The sequence below is a fragment of the Antrostomus carolinensis genome, unplaced genomic scaffold, assembly GCF_000700745.2.
Source record: "Antrostomus carolinensis isolate BGI_N321 unplaced genomic scaffold, ASM70074v2 scaffold2004, whole genome shotgun sequence".
NCBI lineage: Eukaryota > Metazoa > Chordata > Aves > Caprimulgiformes > Caprimulgidae > Antrostomus > Antrostomus carolinensis.
Window position 1 is genome coordinate 21835 of NW_010309859.1, and position 20642 is coordinate 42476.

General features: G+C 43.0%; 1 protein-coding gene across 1 annotated transcript; it reads right to left on the reverse strand.

Annotated features, from left to right (window-relative positions):
* Positions 1-2408: 2408 nt before the first annotated feature.
* Positions 2409-20247, reverse strand: LOC104518775 (PH domain leucine-rich repeat-containing protein phosphatase 1). The gene is made up of 7 exons (XM_010166200.2): positions 20019-20247; positions 18840-19002; positions 14026-14156; positions 9475-9579; positions 8346-8540; positions 6419-6647; positions 2409-4480 (listed from the first exon to the last, which is right to left on the reverse strand). Exons 1-7 carry the CDS (start codon positions 20180-20182, stop codon positions 3350-3352), a joined length of 2118 nt encoding a protein of 705 aa, XP_010164502.2. The 5' UTR covers positions 20183-20247; the 3' UTR covers positions 2409-3349.
* Positions 20248-20642: the final 395 nt, after the last annotated feature.

Consider the following 20642-nt stretch of genomic DNA (forward strand, 5'->3'; position numbering starts at 1 on the left):
ACACGTTCCTTTTTCTGCCACCAGCCATCTACTTCCTCCTGTTCATGCATTTCAGCTTGCCTCTGATATGGCTACTGGCAAATTTCAAAGGACACGAAAGGTTTGATTATAAAGGTAATACTGCTCTACATTTCCCCCTTCCTTTCTTTTTAGCCCCCAACCTTTTCCCCTGCTGCAGCTGTCAAGTTCTGCAAACAAATCCACTCTTCTCTCATCATCTCTTCAAGTCAGGTAGTTCCTGGTAGGTCAAAATTATGCAACAATACTGTGCGCTTCATCATAAAGTCACGTATGGTAGTAATCCACCAAAATGAAATCAACGACTTCAGCTTCAGTTCCCACAAGGTAAGAACACACTGACCCCCTTTTGTGGAAGAGGACAGAGATGTCCAGAAAAGTCACGAGTTGCAAAAACTACCCTGTTTTCCAAGTCCCAGTTTAAAGCCAGAACCAAATACCTGTTGCCCTTGTTTAAAAATAAATGCTAAACTTCCCAAAGATGCTCCCAGCCATCCAACCTACTGATCTAGTTCAGCACGTTATGGAAAGCTCAGTAGAGGGATGAAGTTGCCCTTGTGAACGCATCATTCCTTCGCATTATGACTTGTTAAGACAGGCTGCAAATGCAAATGTCTTCTTCAGGCAGACCAGAAACCCAAAGGTACAGCTCCTCAGCCAAAATCCTGTCACTTTGATGGTACAAAAGCTGTGACTCAAGAACGCTGTCGCTAACTTTACAAAAGGTACCATGTGGCAGGCTTTGGTGGGCTGTCAGTTTTGACCATCTATGCTTCAAGGCAAAGGCGTAAGGAGAGAAACTGCATCACTGCCTGTAAGCTGCTAATGCCTCGGGGGATGGCAAGTTCTTGGAATTTGGCCTTCAAATGAAGGGAAGGGAATGTCTTAATGAAGCCCACCTGCATATACTCCTATTCACATGAGAAAAGAGCACAGCAGAGTGTGAATTCTCAGTGCTGGGCCAAACTTCAGCCCATATGAAATGGTTGCTCTTTCACCCCTACTCTGACCTCTGTTCCTCTCTCCAGAGTACTACATGTACAGCACACCAGAGGCACCCTATCGTGAACAGAGACCACAGACAGCGGCAGCAAGATTACTCCTCCACTAGCAGTGGGTGCTATGTGGAAGAGAATGGCTTTTTTGTTGGTGGTGGGTTTTTTTGGTTGGCTGTTTTTTTTGGTTTATTTTTTGGTTTTGGGGGGTTTTTTTAAGGTAAAAAGAATTTTCCAGCTTGCTCAGGAAACCCTAAACTTGTAATCACTTGCCTAGCCCATGATAGTGTCCTTGCTAGTTATCACCTTCAGCCTCAAGCAACATCTGAAGAAAAAAAAACAACAAAAAACCACCAAACACTTTCCAAGTACACCATTCAACAAAATCTGAAATATATAAACTGTTTACCAAAAAACACTCAAGAGTCACTAGCCAATAAACCATAAAACTTTTTTTTTTTAAATTCATTATTTAATGAGTTTTCTTTAAGAAAGAGATATTTTGAAGCTCAAATTACAATAAAGTACAATATTCTAGATCTACAGTAGGCAGTGCTATAAACATTTACCAAACCAAGTATTTTCACATTTGCTCCCCTGCTGTTATTGTTATTATTTAAGGAAAAGAAACTCAAAATCTCTTGTTAACAGCAATCCTGTCCTAACTTGGCTATTTCACCCTGGAACAGAATAAGGACAAGAGCCTGTTAACACAGTCCTTTCCCAAAATACAGACTGAATGTCTAGCAGGCGCAAGACACCATCATGATCACACACTAACTCAGCTTTTTAAAGACTGACAAGTAAAATGGAGCTGTTGGCTGGAGGCAATATTGACAAAGGGTGTTGCTCCTTTTCTGCAGGAATCGCCAAAAAATGCCCTTTTGCTACCAAAGGCAAGCTGCCATTGAGCTCGTGTTCATCCAACGCATTCGAGGAAATCTGTGTTTATGTAGGTAGCTTTGAGTTCATGTTTCCAACTTCTTGTTCTATTTTCCCTCTTCTCTCCATATCCAAGGTTTTCTTTCTCCCTTTTCATTTCTATCTTCAGCTACTCGGTCCCAGTGGGATAGAGCCAGAGCACCACTCCTCTTCAGTCTTCTGGCATTGTCAATACTGGGACAAAGGGCAAATCAATAATGCTGAATTAGTACTGAGAAAGAAAAAAAGAAACAGGTTAACTCCTCAGAGAGTTGTTTCTTATCTTTTAAAGGCCATTTGGCATGGCCTTTGAATTCTAGAAGTTCATGTGAGCTTCTACAGTTAGTGTGAAAATGTGATCGAGCTGAAAAAGTTTCAACACTGCTTGGTTTAAACTGAGCAGCACGCTGCAGGAACCACAGCAAGACACTGTTTGAAAGCTGCTGCTCAGCTATTCAGACATAGAAGCAGACATCAGGTGTAAATTTCATATTTATTATAACAAAAATTATGACATGTTCATTTGTGCATTCGGCTTTAATATAACTCTTGGTATGTAAATGTTCTACAGCAAATGAGCTCTATACAATCATGCTGGTTGTGGCAGCAGTAAGGAACACAAACAAAACATGTCTGTAAAAGTAAAGAAAGAGACCAGAGGAAAAAGTGGGTTTCTTCAAATGGTCTGCACCACCTCAGCTCCAGCTAACTCGTACACAGCCACTCAGTCCGTTACGCGCAATGACCATGGCCCAAAGAGTCGCTTAAGGAAAAAAAGGTCAGTTTTTCAGGTTGTGTCCTTAATGCCAAGGCTACAAAACATGTAAGCATCACTATACAACACTGAGCTATTTACAGGAATTTCCCAATCAACTGTTCTCTCAGAGAAAATTAGTGAATCTCAGTGACTTAAGTCACCTGAAAGAGTAAAGCAACTCCTAGGAGTTAGTCTCCATATTCTACAAATGTCTATCATTTTCAAGACCAAAAAAAGCCTTTTCTCTCAAAGAAATACAGTATTACAATATTACTTAAATCATTTAGCACTGGCTACTGCCCTGCTTTTCAAACAAAACAAACAAGCCATTTTAAAAAATATTACATCATCATCTGTTTCTCAGCAATATATTAAACCTTTTTATTACTTTTTTTGTTTGTTTGTTTTTTACACTTGATATGTTAAGGGAAGGTTAACTATTTTAAACTTTACCGGTCAAGCGTCTCTAGAAGAAAGTCAATGAATATTAAACCTAAACAAACTGAAAAGCTGCAGTTATCTGTAGTGGCAGGATAAGGAAAAGGAAGTATATAAAGGAAAAGGATAAGGAAAACCCCTGCTGTAATGCAAGCCCACCGGGTCCCGCACTCAAGTCTCCTTGTTTGTTAGTTTATTTCTGAGCAGTAAATAGAGTGGGTCATAGCGGTGTATCGTAATAGTCTGCCAGGTTGTCCATCGGATACTGCCGCTGCTGCTGCTGCTGTTGCTGCTGCTGTTGTTGCTGTTCCTGGTGCTGCTTCATAATCTCCTTGACTTCTTCTTCAAGTTCTGGTGGGATGATGAACTGGTCATCAGGATCGGGTTGTGCTGGAGCAGCAAAGTAGCCCCCTGTTTTTCTGAGAGGCGCATCCGTTGCGACTTCAATTAAGTTGTGGCTCCTCTCTTGTGGTGCCACAGAACCGTTGCCCCGCCGGCGCCCTATTGTGCCTGTCGCAGAATATTTAGCTTTCCTGGGAAGGCCGGGCTCATCTTCGTTGGCACTGATGACGATACCTTCATCGCTGGCTTCCACCGGCACTTGGAGAAGCTGCTTCTCCTTCGCTCGGCTGCAGTGGATGTCCACCTCCACTTCCACACGGCTGCCGTTGGTGAACACCCCCTCAATCGGTTCCTCGTCGTCACTGTCAAGGCCGTTGTCGGAGAAGGCGCTGGAGAAGGTGGCGCTGGAGAGCTGCCGCTGGAAAGAATTGGAGAGGCAGACAGGGTGCAGCATGCAGCGCTGCTCCCCCGGGTAGGCCGGGCTGTTCTCGTTCATGGCTACCTGTGGAGGCTCATCGGAGGCCGTGGAACCCACCTCACTGCTCATTTCAGAGGTGGAGATCTCGCTGCTGATCTCCGAAGCCATGCCGCTGCTTGAAGACGGCATCCCAAGCGCATCTGTTGGCCTGTCCTTGATGACCACGTTGACAGTCTGGGGGAAAATGCCTGGGCTGGGAGGCGGGACCCCATTAAGTTCACAGCAGCAGAAGCTGTCCTCCGTCACGTTGAGCTGAACCACGACAGCGCTGATACTGTCATTGCAGCCGTAACTCTGGGCCAAAGTGCAAAGCTTCTTTGCGGCTGCCAGCGCATCAGGCACGTTTCTGACTGCCTCCACTGCTTCATCCATCGAGAGGCTGTCCCACAGCCCCTTGCTCCCCAGAATGAAGAACTCATCTTGCGGAGTTAAGGTGATGGACTGGACGTGAGGACGCGGCACAACACTTGGGTGAAGGAAGGTGTAGCCCAAGATTCTCGTTGAATCCGTCACACCATTCACTTTGCCATCCTGAAATTAGAAAGGAGAGGGAACTGGAAACACAGCAGACAAGAACACACAGCACCTGCACCTCCTTGCGTTTTACTGATGGCTGTTTTTGCAGTACCCTCAACGCTGCCATTTACAGACGAGAAGATGGAAAAGCAAAGTGATTGGCAAGAAGGTGAGAGAGCTGGGATTAGAGCACAGCAATGGCTGGTTTCCAATCCTGCACTACGCCTCCTACACCCTACTGATTTGTCATCAGCATCACCTATGCAGACAGTAGAGCAGAAGTCTGCAACAAAGAGCCATCTATTCTGCTCCTGCAGATGCAGGAGCCAACTGGACTCGTGTTTTACCAGTGAGTCAGACTTATCCCTCCTCCACCCACGGTATCTGGCTTTATACAGGGTAAAGCCACACACAGCTCCGTTTGATATAGGGGCAGGTCATTCAGTTATGACTCTTCTCTTGCAGCTGTAACAATTGTAGGTTTCATCTTGGTTCATCACTTGGGAAACAAAAGTTCATTTAAAAAAAGAAAAGACTAAATGAGGCATGCAAGTCAAATGCAGCAGACAGCAAGTCTGCATTTCTCAGTCAGCTGAGTTGTAGTGAAATGTTTTACACGCCCCAATTACTTACTACGTTTCCACTTAGATACAGCATTTCCAAGGGGAGGAGGAGGAGTATCTGAAGGGAAAACATCAGTAAAAATGGACGTATTTTAGAAGTAAATTCCATGCACGTCCAAATCCCAGGATCCTGTCCTGGTTAGAATCCAAGCTGCCAGAATAAGCAGAGCAAGTGTCTGAAACAGCAAGCCTGGATATCTGTCAGCCTGCTGGGGATAGCTACACCCTGCTAATTGCATGTTTGAGAAGAAAAACAAAGGTAAGGGTTCACACTCATTTGGTCCAGCTGATGTCTGCAGTGGTTATTATAAAGCAGATAACCACAGAAAGGTGAACCAAGACTAAAAAAAAGCTTCCCCTTTAAAACCCCTCAGAAGAAAAAAAAAAAAAACCCTGTTGCCTTGTTAACTTCCCCATTAGAAGGCTGACAGCAGTGATAAACCATCAATGTGCATGAAATCAGTGAGTCATCTTAAGCTTCAGCACAGAAATTTCCCTTCTCCTCTACGGAACAACACAACGCGCGTGCCTCAGCGATGCACACTACACTGGAGTGACTCCCTTCCAACTTGTCACGTTTGAGATCCCCGTCGTCACCTTTCCCTGGCATGATCAATAGGCACGTGACTCATTCCACACGCACACCCCCCTACACGCACACCCTGCTCACAGGCACACAGCAGTGAGTTTTCTGCCCTTTCCTTCACCATTAAGAGGATTCAATATTTATCTATTCTTACACATGGGTCACACAAGGCAAAGCAAAACTGACAGCAGTGGCTCCAAGCTTGTAAGGAGGCAACAAACAGTTTTCTCTCCTCTCATGGTTCAGCTGAGCACAAGATGGGTTTTCCTTTTGGGCAAGTGCTCTTTCAAGAGCTGCCTGTCAAAGGGCAGCTCTCGGAACATAGGAGCTCAGACAGCGAAGTCATCCTGCCCAGGAGCAAGGAGTCTCCTAAGGGAAGGACAGCATTGCTCCAAGTGCTCTGTCCTCTCATCCTTTTTGATCGGAGAGGCTCTTGATGACAGCTCCAACACAGTAATTCCTCTCCCCATTACGAGGAAGGTGTCTGCTTTCCCGTTTCAAATGCAGAAAATACTCAGTTTCTCACTCTCTGAAGCTAACCAAAATCCAGCACGACAACGGGATGGAAAAGCAACTTGATTGCACGATATGAATCACCTTGAAAGGAAAAGTGCAACTCTGGAACCCAAACCATTAACATCACCTCTTAGAGGCTCCTAACATCCACACGTAATTTCATGCACTGCTGTGCAAATACTCTCTAAGGAAGCTGCAAGTTGCAACAGTCCCTAACTGTTCTCTAACCTCTGTGATAATGGCCTTATGCTGCTTAATCCTCTTCAGCTCTTCTTCACAACTCATCACGTAACACCTGGACAAAGGCAGAGGTTTCCCATTCCGGCAGAGAACGGTTTGGCACTTCCCCACGTTTGCTGAGGTTAGCGTGAAGCATCCACCAGGGTCCATGGGATCATGTTTTATATGGCAAAGAACAGCAGAGCCTCCAAGTTTTTGTCCAGCTGTTCCAAGTTTCCTGGAATTTAAACAAAACAATGATTGTTCTTTAATTGGAAAACAAGTATTATGGGTACTACGGAGAAACAGCCGCTGTTCTGCAACCACAGGCACTCAGGACATTGACTCTATTGGATCACTGGGACAGAAACAAAAGTCTCCACTGAAGACTCTTGACACTACAGCAGCACTGCAGAGAAATCACGTGTGACTCTCAGGCAGCGTGTTATTTACACATAAGCAGATACTCAAATCTGCTCAATTTTAGGAAAAAAAAAAGAAAAACCAAAACACTTTGCACTTTTAAAAGTTGCACAGTTTTCTGTCTTTCTCTGCTTCTTAAAGACATTTGCTTTAAAGGTCAGGTCAAGGGAAACAGAGAGGATTAGAAAGGTACCGAGGACTATCAAATGAGTACAGGTAGAGCTTAAAAAGGGGGTTCATATTATCCAGCTAGTTCTTTAGATCTGAAGCTACCGATCTTTATTTTTTACATACACACTACAAGAGTGTTGCATATCATCTGTAATAATCCTCAAAGAATGCTTAAATGCAACTGGAATGAATACTATTTCTGGTTCTCCAAAGATGTGACTAGCTTAATTTTGACTTGAGATACAAAATTTAAAAAACAAACAACAAAAAAAGACAGCTTTTTGTAGGAGTGCCACATTCCTGTGATATTGCATTAGTAGTAAACAAAACCGCTTAATAAGGACTTTTGATACGAAACTTTGTTATTATTTTTGAATATTTTAAGTATAGGGCAACCACGTTCTCAGCTACCAGCCTGAGACACTGTTACAAACAATTATGGGAAGGAAATTTTTTCTCTCTTGTGTTTGTACGGTTCAGTAGCACCCTACTGCTTCCATCTCTTTCCTGATACCAGAACTTGAGAGTATTTTCCTTTCCAAAGGTGCAGCAATTGAACGATAAGCAATGCTACTTTTAACTTGATCCATTTCCTCAGTCTGTAAGCTGCTTGTTTGCTTTCTCCTTTGTTTCCCTGACCTCTTCGTTCTCTTTTGTTCAATTCCCTTCATATTCTTCCTTCGCTCGATGTCTCCCCAGGCACGATTTCTTCTTCTGTCAAGAACAGCACGCACACAGGTTTCCAAACCACTACACAGAGCTACTATTACACTCACAGCCATCGTATCACAATCTCTTTGGATGGGTCCTGCTTAAATAATATTCTAAGGCCAAAGGGATGACAGGAGATAGAAATTTCTAAGGAGTCAGACTACACGTTTTAAATATTTGTGTAGCCTTAAATAACTTGAATTGGTACAGAGAAACAGAAAGGTTCAGCCCAGGCTTTGCATCCAGTAGTAGTAAGGAAGCTTAAAAGACAATCAAGCGATTCTAATCACTGCCTTGGTTATGGCTAATTGTGAATTGTAAGACTTAAAGAAGGTACCACAAAAGAGTAAACCTCCACCCACCACTTAGTCATGAGCATTTAGTAACTTTGCAGGTGGGTACTTTCTTTTTTGTTTGAGTGGGGAGGTGTTAGGGTTTTTCTCCCCACACCTGAAATGAACAGAGCAATATTCACAAAAGCAATAAAAACCCACCATAGCCAGATACCGAGGCTTTTTTCCCCTCTGGCATTTTTTTGAAGCAAGAAAAGAGCAGGTGTCTGACCTGAAAGCAAATAAACTGCCCAGTGAGCACACACAAGGTAAGAAAAGGCTTCAGATCCAAGACTCACCTCTGCATAACGATGAAAGTGTTGATCATGTATTCCTCCTCATTTTTTGTCTTCTGCAGCTCTTCTGCTAAGATGTCACTCATGGTGCACTGCAGCAGATACGGCACTTCCACGTTGCGGTCACCGTCAAAAACACCATAAAGTGCCTCCCGGTTGTCACAGAAGTTATTGGCCGAAAGTGCTGCCACACACAGCCTAGTGAAAAAACAAAGCAGGAGAATATCAAGGTTCTTACCCACTACGAATTTTTCATCTTGTCATTCTGACCAGAAAGATGCAGCCTGGTCTGAGAGCTAGTTTTAACCACCTTGTTCAACCACAAGCGTTTCAGGACTCATTTCTGAGCTGTGGAGAAGACTCAGGCACACTCAACAGTGCTGATATGTGGGGAGAACTATGCTGGAAATTCAAGCCAAGCCCTAAGGATTTTTCCTCCTTTTCAGCATGTGAACAAATCCCTTATTTGGAGAAATAGGGGAGAAAAAAAAAATGCCCAAAACAACATCAGCTAAAACCACACTTGTCCCTCAGAAAGCCATCTTTGTGATTTAACATGCCAATGACCATGTTGTGCCTTAAACCAGTTAAAAGTAAGTAAAGGCTTGCTGGCACTTGCTACAGAAACCTAGGTAGCAGAAGATTTCTAAAAAGGTATTTAAGGAACAAAGAAAGATTCAACACACTGCCAGCAACACAGAGACTAGCAGACTCTTGGGTACAATATTTGTCAAGTGCTGCCTTAGTCAGAAGAGCTCCACACACTATGAATATTCAGAGTTTTGGCCATTCTGCCTCTTCCTTTGGTATCTCTGATTTGCTTGGTAAACATCCTTTGGTTGAAAAAAGCTTTGCAAAGAGGAAAATGCTTTTAAACACTCAGATCTTTTGCAAGTACCGGAGTCTTGCACAGACAAAATGTGTCAGTTACACTTGTATCTTAGCAACTTCCCTAACAAAGACCAAAGTCGAGAGCCAGGCAGGGGCCCAGTATACAAATATAGAGCCATGGCATGGCCTCTGCCTTTGTGAGGCTCAAAACGTCCCCAAAACTTTCACTGAAAAAAGGATTTCTTTGGAACAGCATAGAGGCACTCTGCTGCTAGGATGCTAGAACAACATCAGGTCATACTTGTTCTTAACGCCTGATGCTTCTGTGTAACCGTGACTCCACACCGCTGGCGCTCCTGAAGCATCACCGGCCGAGGGCTGGTCAATCTTGAAGCAACGGATATTGCTGCAAGGAGAAAAGAAAGGGGAAAGATGCAAAGTTCTGACATGATCCAGCTTAAAATGTGAAGATAACACCTTTTTTTCCCCCTCCCAATTCTCAGTAACACATTTAATAGAAGAAAATGAAATAGGACATCTGAAGTGGTTACTTTTATGTGTCTGTATACAAAGAACAAAAAAAGCAGTAAATAACTGAGCCTCTGTGGGGGTGTCAGCTGCACTGTTTTGCTTAGCTGGCTTTTCTTTTCCCTGCCCTCACCCCCCAGCTATTTGTTTCAAACGTAGCCCAGTAGGAATACAGGGCAAATTTGTCACTAGCTTGATGAAAGCCAGTACAGGAGAATGACTTTTTTAACTTATACATCTTTCTCAGCCATTTTAACAACAAGCCTCTAGGCTCTTTTCATTGTACTCAAATGAAACCTCCTGTATGACCCACAACATCCCCTAAATGAAAAAAAAAAAGAAAAAAAGAAAAAAAATTCTTTAGAAACAGAAAGTAACAGCCTTCCCTGAAAATGCCTACGAACCAGAAATCGGCTCCATCCTTGTCGTGCACCAACCTGCAAGGGCCAGTCTGCAGTCCCGTCAACCAGCACGGCCCTTCTGCTCTGCCCAGTCGTACAGTCCTATTTTTACTAAGACCCTTGATCCTCTACCCTCCAATTTACTACCAACATAGCCTTTAGCTTGAATTTCAAATATCTCACCCGGTGTAGTAAAGACCTAAAAAGGGCCCAGCCCTCTCTGTTTATACCCTTCTCTTCACAGCCCTGCTTTGCTGGGTAGAGATGACCCCCCATGCTCCCTACTGCTCCCTTCCAAAGGCAGGGGAAAGCAAGCTCCCCACACACTGCAGACACTTCAAAGGCACCCGAATCTTTCATGAACCAAATGAATCATAAAAGGACACAAGCAGAAAGGCCTAACTGTGCACTCTGAGCACTGACTTTTCTCTGTCCAAACCCCCACCCAACCTGAACACACTGAAAAGTCTTTTCAGCATCGCACGGCTTTCCTCAAATAACCTCAAGTTGTGTCACATCCAGATTTCTTTTTACACTAATAGGCAGGATGTACCAGCAAGGACATATTAAAAGCAAACAAATTACATAAATAACATTAGAACCACTGGTGTTTTAAGCCCTTGGTTTTGCAGCCCTTTGTGTGACAAAGAGGAGGCAAACATCTCGCCACGAGCACTAGAAAATATTATCTGACCCCAAATCAAATTGGAAACCTGGATGTCTTCTAAAGTAGCAGAGCTTTTAACTCTGTCTGCACCTGCAAAACACTACACACAGGAACAAACATACTTTCTTTGCAGACTACTCATACAAGGCATTTATCCTCCAGGGCAGAGGAACTTGGATTAAAAAGGTTTTTCTGTTTGTTTCTTTTTTTAACTGGGTTGACTGATGCCTGGTTCGTGGGCAGGTCAAGGACCCAGAGGTGTCTCAAGGATTCCCAGCAGTGATGGAAAAAAGCGACCTCAACACATTGCTCTCAGGTTCCTCAGTGGCACCACTACAAATAGACCATGTGCCTGGAAAGGAATGATATCCAGCAGCACACCCTATACAGACAATATGGGCTAAGTCTTCCAGACAGCATGGTTTATCTTCCCCCTATTTTAAAATGACTGTTACAATTGAACTAGATGCTCTTTCCTAAAAATCAGAGTAGCAGCATTTTTTTTTTCCTCCTTTTTCATTTTAATTGCTACTGAAAATTCTTATATCCAATAAATCACTTGGCAACATCCTCCTAAGCATGCAAGCATCCTTTAAGATTTCCATACATATTAAAAAGCAAGCATGCATGACAGGACTCTTCTTCTCACCAGCACTGAGAGTATATATTAACCTACTACCTGCTTGAATCCTGCCAGGGCACAGATGGAGAGCTGCCTTTCGCAGGCAGAAGGAAGATATAAAAAGTACCAAGTGCACAAGTATTTTTGTGCCTGCCACAAAGAACAAGTGAAAGGAGCACCTCCTCCCTCACAGTCAATTATAGCAGCACAGCACAGAAGTCAGCGTAGTAGATCAGACACTAAGCTGCCCCTCAGGAGGCCTGAAACACCTGACTGTGGCTAATGAATATTATGGAAGAGAATAGACCTGAGGTCTTGAAAATAATTTATCAAAAAACCACCAAGTAACCAAACAAAACACAGAAGAGGAAAGAAGTTTTCTGTGAATTAAAGACAATGTGTACGCCAGTGAAAATCACAGAATGGCAGGGGTTGGAAGGGACCTCGGGAGATCATCCAGTCCAACCCCCCTGCCAAAGCAGGTTCCCCGCAGCACGGGGGACAGGCAGGGGTCCAGGCAGGTTTTTAACATCTCCAGAGATGGAGACTCCACAACCTCTCTGGGCAGCCTGTCCCAGTGCTCTGGCACCCTCACAGGAAAGGGGTTTTCCCTCATCTTCAGATGGAACTTCCTGTGTTCCAGTTTGTGCCTGTTGCCCCTTGTCCTGTCACTGGCCACCACTGAAGAGAGTCTGGTCCCATCCTCTTGACACCCACCCTTTAGATATTTGTAAGCATTGGTAAGATCCCCCTCTCAGTCTTCTTTTCTCCAGGCTTAACAGACCCAGGTCTCTCAGCCTTGCCTTGTAAGGCAGATGCACCAGTCCCCTAACCATCTTTGTAGTATCTCTGCTGGACTCTCTCCAGTAGTTCCTTGTCTGTCTTGAACTGGGCAGCCCAGAACTGGACACAGTACCCCAGATGTGGATTCACTAGGGCACAGCAAAGAGGGAGGAGAACTTCCTTCGACCTGCTGGCCACACTCTTCTTAATGCACCCCAGGAGACCACTGGCCGCCTTGGCCACAAGGGCATGTTGCTGGCTCATGGTTAACCTGCTGTGCAGTAACATCTGCCAGCTCTCTCAGAGCTCGTGGGTGCACCCTATCACAGCCCACAGATGTGTGGATGTCAAGTTTGCCTTAGTGATCTCTAACCCAGTCCTTCTTGACCAAGGGAGAGTCTTTCTTTCTCCAGACTTTCCCTCTTACCTCCAGGGTCAGGGATTCCTGAGGGTTGGCCTTAGCAGTGAAGACTGAGCAAAGGTGGCATTCAGTAACTCAGCCTTCTCTGTACCCACCATCACCAGAGCACCCACCTCATTCAACTCAACTCAAAATACGGCACGTAACTAGTACTCTTCTACTACTTAGGGCTTCAATTTGTACAATACTGCTATAGGGCATGATGCTTGGATATGAAAAGGGGAAGAGGTTGGCTTGTCCATCTTGTCTGCTGTGTTATACACGAGAAAAGCTGATCTTTCCTGTTAAGTTTTGACACTATTCAGTTAGTTTTGTAATCTATATATGTTTTTTTAATTTTTTTTTTCCCCTGTGAACAAGAGCAACATTACACACTGCTTCTTCAGGAAGGTTTCCTGTATACAATAAAGCAGCTCTTAAAATAGAGGAACATCCCTTTTTTTTTTTTTTTTTGCTGTCTGATGCAGAACATGGACTCTTGGTTTTATCTGTGAAAAGTAACTTTATTCAAATTTCCATTTAAATTTGATAAAATCCACTGATTCAAGTAAAAAGGAAACCCACACTGTAAGTTTCCCTTGCTTGCACAACAGATGAGGTTTACTACTCCTGAATGGCTGATCTTAACGATTTAAAAGCAAACACCACAAAGCAACTGCTCAACCCTTCTTGGAATCACACAATATTTAAGGATCAAAGAGACTTAGAAGGAAACTCGGAGCTGACGCAGGTCCCTTCAGGACATAAGAAAAGCTCAAAGCAGCACCACTGTCCACAGATGATCTGGTTTAGTTTCCCAGCACACTGCAGAAGGGGGCACAAGGCACTTGGTGAATTTTACTTATGGATGACACTTAAGTCCCAGGGCAGGAAACAAACAGGTAGATAAGAAGGAAACAGAGGGTGCCAAAGGAAGGGAACTAGCTTTGCTGCAAGCAGAGTGGGAGATGTGAGTCTTCAGGAGAGGTTTAAATACAAAAAATATATATTTTTTTCTAGGACGAAAACAGAGGTATGAAGGGTAACAAGAAATAGTATGCAAAGAGGTAAAAAGCAGCAGAAGGGCAAAGAGAGACTCAAGGAGATTAATGTGAACAAAAAAATATAGTACACAGCATCTCAGCAGTGGAATAAAGTAAGTATTTTGGCTGAATCTAATGCCAGAAGCCAAACAGAGATCAAACTGGCCCAACAGTGGTTATACCAGACTAGCAAAACCCCTTCAGGAGTCACAGCTGAAAGCAATTGCACTGAGGTAGGTGAAGTCAACCTCTTTAACAAAGCATCAATTTCTGACCTATCCCCATAATCTGTTACTTTCTGATCCCCTGAGAGCATAAGCCATATTTACACTTCTGTGCATTGTGCTTTTGTCACATCCTAGTGACAGGAGTTGTTCTGTCCCCTCCCCACTCTGTAAGGTAACCTACTTCAGCAGCTCTAGGGTTTTGTGATCCAAGGCTAATCTGGGATTTCCAGTCAGGTCCAGCTCTTGTAGTTTTGGAGGCAGGTTTTCAGGCAATGTGACTTCACTCAGTTCATTGCAGCTTAGGTCCACGCACTGCAAAAGGAAAGCAGCCAAATAAGCAAGAGAATTCAGCTGTCATCAAGATCATGCAAATTTTGATTAAATGTAGTAAGGCATGTTTCATGAACAATAAAGGCTGCAACGGAGACCCAAGACCATTCATTTAAGTGGTTCTTACAAAAGACATTCATATGGCATTTAGCCATCTTACCAGATGTCTGGGACACCTAGAAATATGTTCCCTCCATTTCCATGTCTGGCCAGGTGTCCTCTTGTTACAAAACTAGTAAATTTTGTCTGCTCTTCACAGAGACAAAGATGGCCAGTATATTTTCAAGTATTTAAGAAAAAATGTTACTGATGAAACCAGTCTTTTAATAGATAAAGGAAATAAGAGATAAATACAGTTAGGGCTTCTAAGGCACTGGTATAGCAGTCCCTCCTCCAAAGTCAGTTTAAACCAGCATAAGTATGAGCAGGCTGTAAGGAATTCAGAATTTACTGAGGGATATTAAAATAAGCAGGGTTATGAATGCATGTGGAGGGGGAAAAGGAAAACAATATTGGAGCAGTTTTAAACATGGTTTTAATTCGTGTCATCTTAGCTGGATTCATATTTAAATATGAAGTCAATAAAATGAGTGAAAAAAAATTAAAGCTTAAGTATTTCAGAAAAATATGATCCAAAACAGCAGAGAAACTTGTTGGCTACCCACCAGCTAAGCACAAGTGAAAGGAGTTAGCTAGAACAAGTGCACAAGAATGACAAAAGCCCCAAACAAACATCATTTAAAGCTGCATATCCAGAGGAAAGACAATCCACAGGGAAAAATATGGCATTTTAGAACAAAACAAACTCTCCAAACCCTATTACAGGCCCACCAGTGTAGCATGAACCAAAAACAGGAAAAAAAGTTTTTGAGAGGACAGAGCAGGCTAGTATTTAACAGAGGACAGAAGAAGTTTCCACATCTTTCAGAAAGACCATTTTCTACTTTCAGCCTGCAAAAAGAGGAAGACTTCAAAAACTATAATAAACAGAAAGCTGAAAGCAGCAGGAGGAGGCTTTTCCTAGCTGCACACTTTGACCATTATGTACTTTCCATTGACACAAGCAAGGCATTTTCATTTTTGTAGGTATATTCAAATAAATTAGGTCCTGGGCTCTAAGAAGACATAAGATAACCTAGTAAAATCTGGAGAAGAAACATCTCTTAACACTTTATTAAATACATGGAAAGGTCCCTTCCAACCCTAACCATTCCATGATTCTATGAAATAATGAATTTCCAACCCAAATCTTGAATCCTGAGGTTGTCTAATATGGAGGCCTTATTATCTATGAAGAACAAACTGCTGACGTTATCTAAGCCTGACAAGGAAATCAGAGTTTAAATGTGTCATGCAAACAAAATAGTAGACAGCTTAACAGAACAGTGAGCTTTTTCCCTCTGCGTAACTCCTTGCTGCTTCCAGAGAGCCAGTAATTACTTTGCAGATTAAAGAAGCTGCCAGCAGGCCTTGATGTGTTCAACACTTCGGTGCTATTACAAATTTGATGGAAGAGCATGCTGGAATAGCAGATACAAAAATCAGTAATTTGATTGTTCTCATTAAATGCCAAAGGCAGCAACACTCTAGAGCAGATGCCTTGATCCCCAGGCACTAGTGAAGATCGCTTATTTACCAGGTTAGGATTTCTTAGATTTTATTTGTACTATTTGAAGAATAGGCTAAGAGGGACTTTCTGCATATCTATGTTAAATTTAGTCCTTGTTCTACTCCCTAGGCAAGCAGGAAAGGATATTTCCTAAGTGATCCAAATTTCCTCATGGATTATGTTAATGCAGGCTGGTTTAGCCTCACCCGTGCAGTACCAGAAGAACAACTCCTGCAACTGCACGCGGGATTTTGCACTGGATGGGGCAGCTGGAGGACAGGGTTTAATATTCAGCATTTGCTTACGCTGTGTTGATAGTGATACTGATACTAACCTATTTAATGAGGAGAAAAACTACCAAAGACAGAGTTTCATCTTTAAGATGTACTGCTGCTAAATCTTCATTTATTTCAGATCTCAAGGTAATGCTCCTGTGAAAGATAAGCTTGACCAAAAACTGTGACAAGAAACCTCCATTTCACCCTCACTGCAGCAGCCCAGCAAGACAACCACAAAAGAGAAGCAGCTCATCAGTCAACAAAAACTGGATAATAAAGTAAGGCTAGGTCCCAGGTGGGAAAAGCAAGCCTGGGTTGCCGAGCTCTGCTCAAGCAGTAAGGAGTACTCAACTGTTTGGCTGCGAAAGAACACTAGGACACTGGATAACAATTAAAAATGTGCCCTATTTTATTTTGTAAGGCAAGGAAATTGAAGTCAAACAATGGCTGTAACAAAGAGTCTGCTGGGGCATTGACTCAGGTATGTGTGCTTCCAGCTGCTCAACCATTTGCAGAAGACATTTTAGTGTGCACAAACCTAACTCTGACAGTATAACTAACTGTCATAAAATACAATAAAACCCCTAAAAATTGTATTGTGTAAGAGATCTCGGAGACCTCCACCTCTAACACAGAAGACAACACATAACTTCTGTAGCCTTGACTGTAATGTGCAAAAAAGGCTTAGAGACAGTTGTATCACTAAAATGACCTTGTGTTTGGAAATCTTGGAGTTACTGCAAGTGTGAAAGCATCATCATTTATACTAGCTTTCCTTCTGAAATTACTTCAGACAGCGTAGTAACTGCCGTAACTAACTGTTCCAGTATCACTGACTCCAAAAACATAACATGTCAGCCTACCAGGCTAATTACACAGAAGCAAAACACCCTTCACTCAGGTAACAGAATTTCCCAAGAAGTTCAGTGTGTTTGAATGCCATCTCAGTTAAAAATAACTATCAAATATGATATAATTGCAGAGGTAATGCGAGACTATACAACCCTCTGCTATGCTACAAGCAAGCTTCTTTCACCAAACAAACAAGTCTATACTCAAACAATAAATTCTGAATTACTTTGGCACATTCTGAATGCTCTCACATACCTAAGAAGGAGCTCCAGTTAAGCTCAGTAATGGACACAGCCAGGCAGCACAAGCTTGACTTCCAAACTGACAAACACCAACCCTGACCTAGAGAAATCACCAAGAGGCCAGAAGAACCTCTGTGTGCAACAAGGCACCTTCCCATCTGGCAACTACATGAACTCATCTCACCTAAATCAAAACCAGGCTTGAGTACTGACCAGGCATTTTCCTTCCACAAAGGCAGAGTCCTAGAGTGCTGTGCCCTTTTAGATGAAGCCATGCGCGCTATCCCCGTAGTCCCAAAACAGTTAGTGACATCCATGCCTCTTTCTTCTGCTGAAGAGAACTAAATAACTGTAGGGAACCAGTAGGAAGAAATTGCCGGATCTTCCAAGAGCGTTTTCCTGCTAAGTGTTGTGGCAGAGCAGCACTTTAAATACTGACACTTTTATAAAACATTCAGCCTTCCCCAAAACAGAAGAACAAAAGGAAGAAGTTGATTGTTCCTCATCAGCGTGTTTACATTACCTTCATTTTTTTGTTGTTGTTAACACCACCCTCATATTTTTAAAGAAATGTTTATTGCTCAGAGCCTCGATCCCCCACCCCAATTCTTCCTCTAAGAAAAAAGGCTTCGCTTCTGATTGATTCTAAATGGCCCTCTGCTTCCTCTGGCCATTGTTCCAAAGAGGGAGGAGTATTCAAAAACCCACAAGTTTGTTTGAGATTTCCTGGCTAAAACCACAAAGCTCATCTTTGCATGTACTCACTGTCCAACAGAACTATTGCTCCTGCTGCTTTGCCTGACCCCAGACACCGAGGCACACACAGAAGTCTGTGAACTTCGCCTTTTGACTCTGCAGAGCGCCCGAAGGACACTTCAGTTGTTTTGAGCCTGTGAATAGGTAATCGGTTCTCAGCCTCGGAGAACGACACGTTTTCTGCCGTATCACAAGATTTGTATGCTGAGAGTTAACTGTCTCCCAGCCCCGGCCAGCGGAAACAGCACACAGCACAGAATATTCTGCACTGTAGCCAGGCGAGAAGTGGGAACTTGATTCACAAAAGCGAAGCACCAGTGCTCTTCAGCGTGGTCAAGCAAAGTATGCGTCACACAAAAATAAGTGTCAGGAAAGTACAGAATTACTCCTGGAAAGGCGTACTAGAGACGGATTAAGCATTCCTCTGGTTGTGCAAAATATGACTGCAATTAGGAAAATTAAAGTAGCTTGCCTCAATACTCAAATCCTGCTCTCCTGGAATTTATCTCTGTCCCCAAGGCCCCATTTTGCAGCTTCAGCAGTTTTTAACACACACTCTAAACAAAGTCCATTCCTACACCATCAACCAATTGCCAAGGCAGCAAGAGTTAATTATGCATAGCTCTTGCCAAATGTTTAAGTCGTATCCTAACAGACTGTCACAGGAAGACAATTAACACTTATTTGGCAGAGAAGACAGGATCTGGTGAAGGTGAACGTAAAATCAGATTTTGAGGCGCTTCTTCCCTTCCTCTCTAAGGCAAAACAGGGGCAAATATTTTGCATATGACCTCATAGGAAAAAGCAGCTGTCAGATCTCTGTAATCCTGAGAATATACTAACCTGTAGCAATGAGAGACCTGAGGGGAGAATAAAATTGGTAAAGTTGCATTATACTTGCTTCTATCAAAGCACATTCATTCCTTACCTTTATTTCAGAAAGCTGCATGACTTCTGGGAAGACTTCGATGCAGTTGGAGTGAGCAATTACAGTATGCATACGTCTACAGTTCATGATAGTTGTTGGAATGGCTTTCAGTTTGTTCCCACTAATATCAATTTCCTCCAACTCTTCCAGCTTGGCCATTTTGCTATAAGAACAGGAGTTTGAGAATTTTTTTTTTTTAATAGACACACATATTTTATTTTGAAGCAGTGATAAGAGCAATGGTTTTCATTATTTGAAGAAAATAAAATTGCAGACGTTGGTCCTTGTTCACAGCAGTGCCTGTCACCTCTCCTCACATCAGATGCTAGCACAGTTGTGGAAGAAAATGTGTGCTGCTCCTGTCGTGTTTTGTTAATGCTAGTTTTCATGTGACTGATTTTGCTAATGTCACCCCACTCACCAGCTCACTTTTATTTTTTTTTTTCCTCCTTCCTTCCCCTTTCTTTCAACTCTTGCTTCTCACTTCACCCCAAATTTTCCCTTCCATCTTCTGACATCCCACTCAGCCCCTCCCCCTAATTCATCTCCCTCCCTCCCCCTTGCCATCGAAGCCCAGCTGCTCAGAACATCACCCAAGGACAGAGATGTCTCTTCCTTTATTTATCGGCATCTCTTTTCCAAGGTTGTACCTCATCAGCTTTACAGCACATCTTACACTTGAAAGACTTCTGATTAAAACAGAGTGAACTGAAAGTACAGAATTGCTGCCAAGGCAGAATCTCCTTCTGGAGTAAGAGGATTTTTCCCCAGTGGAGTTTAGTCCACTTCCAGAGGACATTTCCAGACTGTTATGCTCACAAATAGCTTGTAAAGAGAAGCCCACCAGCTGTAAGCAAAGTGACCAAGCCAGGGAAAACAGAACCTCCTTGCTCGACTTCAAAAGCATACTGAGGTCACGCTGAATTAGTCCAGTTGAAAAGAATTTCAAGCACAATCAAAACACACCAACTAACATGCAGCACTCACTCACCTGTGCAACACAAGAGGGGAGCAGCACTGTGCAAGTGGGCGCAGCGGGTGAACCCACCCACTGCAGTATCACTGCATTCAAGATACAGCCTGTGCCACCACATTTCTACACAATTCAGTTCTCGCTGTGAAAATGTTTCGTGATGCCCACTCACCAGTGGGCCAGAGGCAGTGGAACCAGTTACTCACCTCGCAGGGAAGCTCTGCAGGCGATTGTAAGCCATGTGCAAGATTTTCAGGTGCGGATGGCCTGTTAACAAGGGTACGCATTTATCTGTGAGGTTGTTATTGGTCAAGTACAACTCCTGTAAGATGCTATGGGTTTCTTCAGAAAGAGTTGCTGGAGGAAGCATTTCCAGTTTGTTGGCAGAGGCATTAAGAAATCTCAGGCTGCAAAGAGAAGTTACATAAGGGAGTTCAGTGAAACATCCTGCAGGTTTTGTCTACAAGTATAAATTAAAATAACTATTTTTAAGAGTTAAGATAGTTACAAAGCACAGGTCAAAAGCAACAAGTTCCCAACAACAGAGAGAAAGACCAAAAGTCTAGCATTATACTTCTGACCACATTTTAAAATGAACACATTTCTATGAACAAAACATCAGCAAAATGAGTATGTCAAAATGCCTCTATCCCCTTATCAAGACCTCAGTACCTCCAGCATTACTACAGATGTACCTACAGGCAAGAGCAACAAAAAACCACATCATTTCCATATTCATTCCACATAAATATGAATTCTGAATTCATCATCAACGAACCATGAGAGTACAGCTGCCCTTCAAGTGACTAAAAGTCATCACTGGTAAAAAA

Bases quoted from the DNA above. Each gene is read 5' to 3' on its own strand.
- LOC104518775 (XM_010166200.2), bottom strand. From the start codon at position 20,182: ATGCTTCCTCCAGCAACTCTTTCTGAAGAAACCCATAGCATCTTACAG. The intron at 6,648-8,345 runs GTGAGTCTTGGA...TTTAAATTCCAG, and splicing joins ACTTTCATCGTTATGCAGAG to GAAACTTGGAACAGCTGGAC. The intron at 4,481-6,418 runs GTTAGAGAACAG...TTCTAATTTCAG, and splicing joins ATAAGGCCATTATCACAGAG to GATGGCAAAGTGAATGGTGT.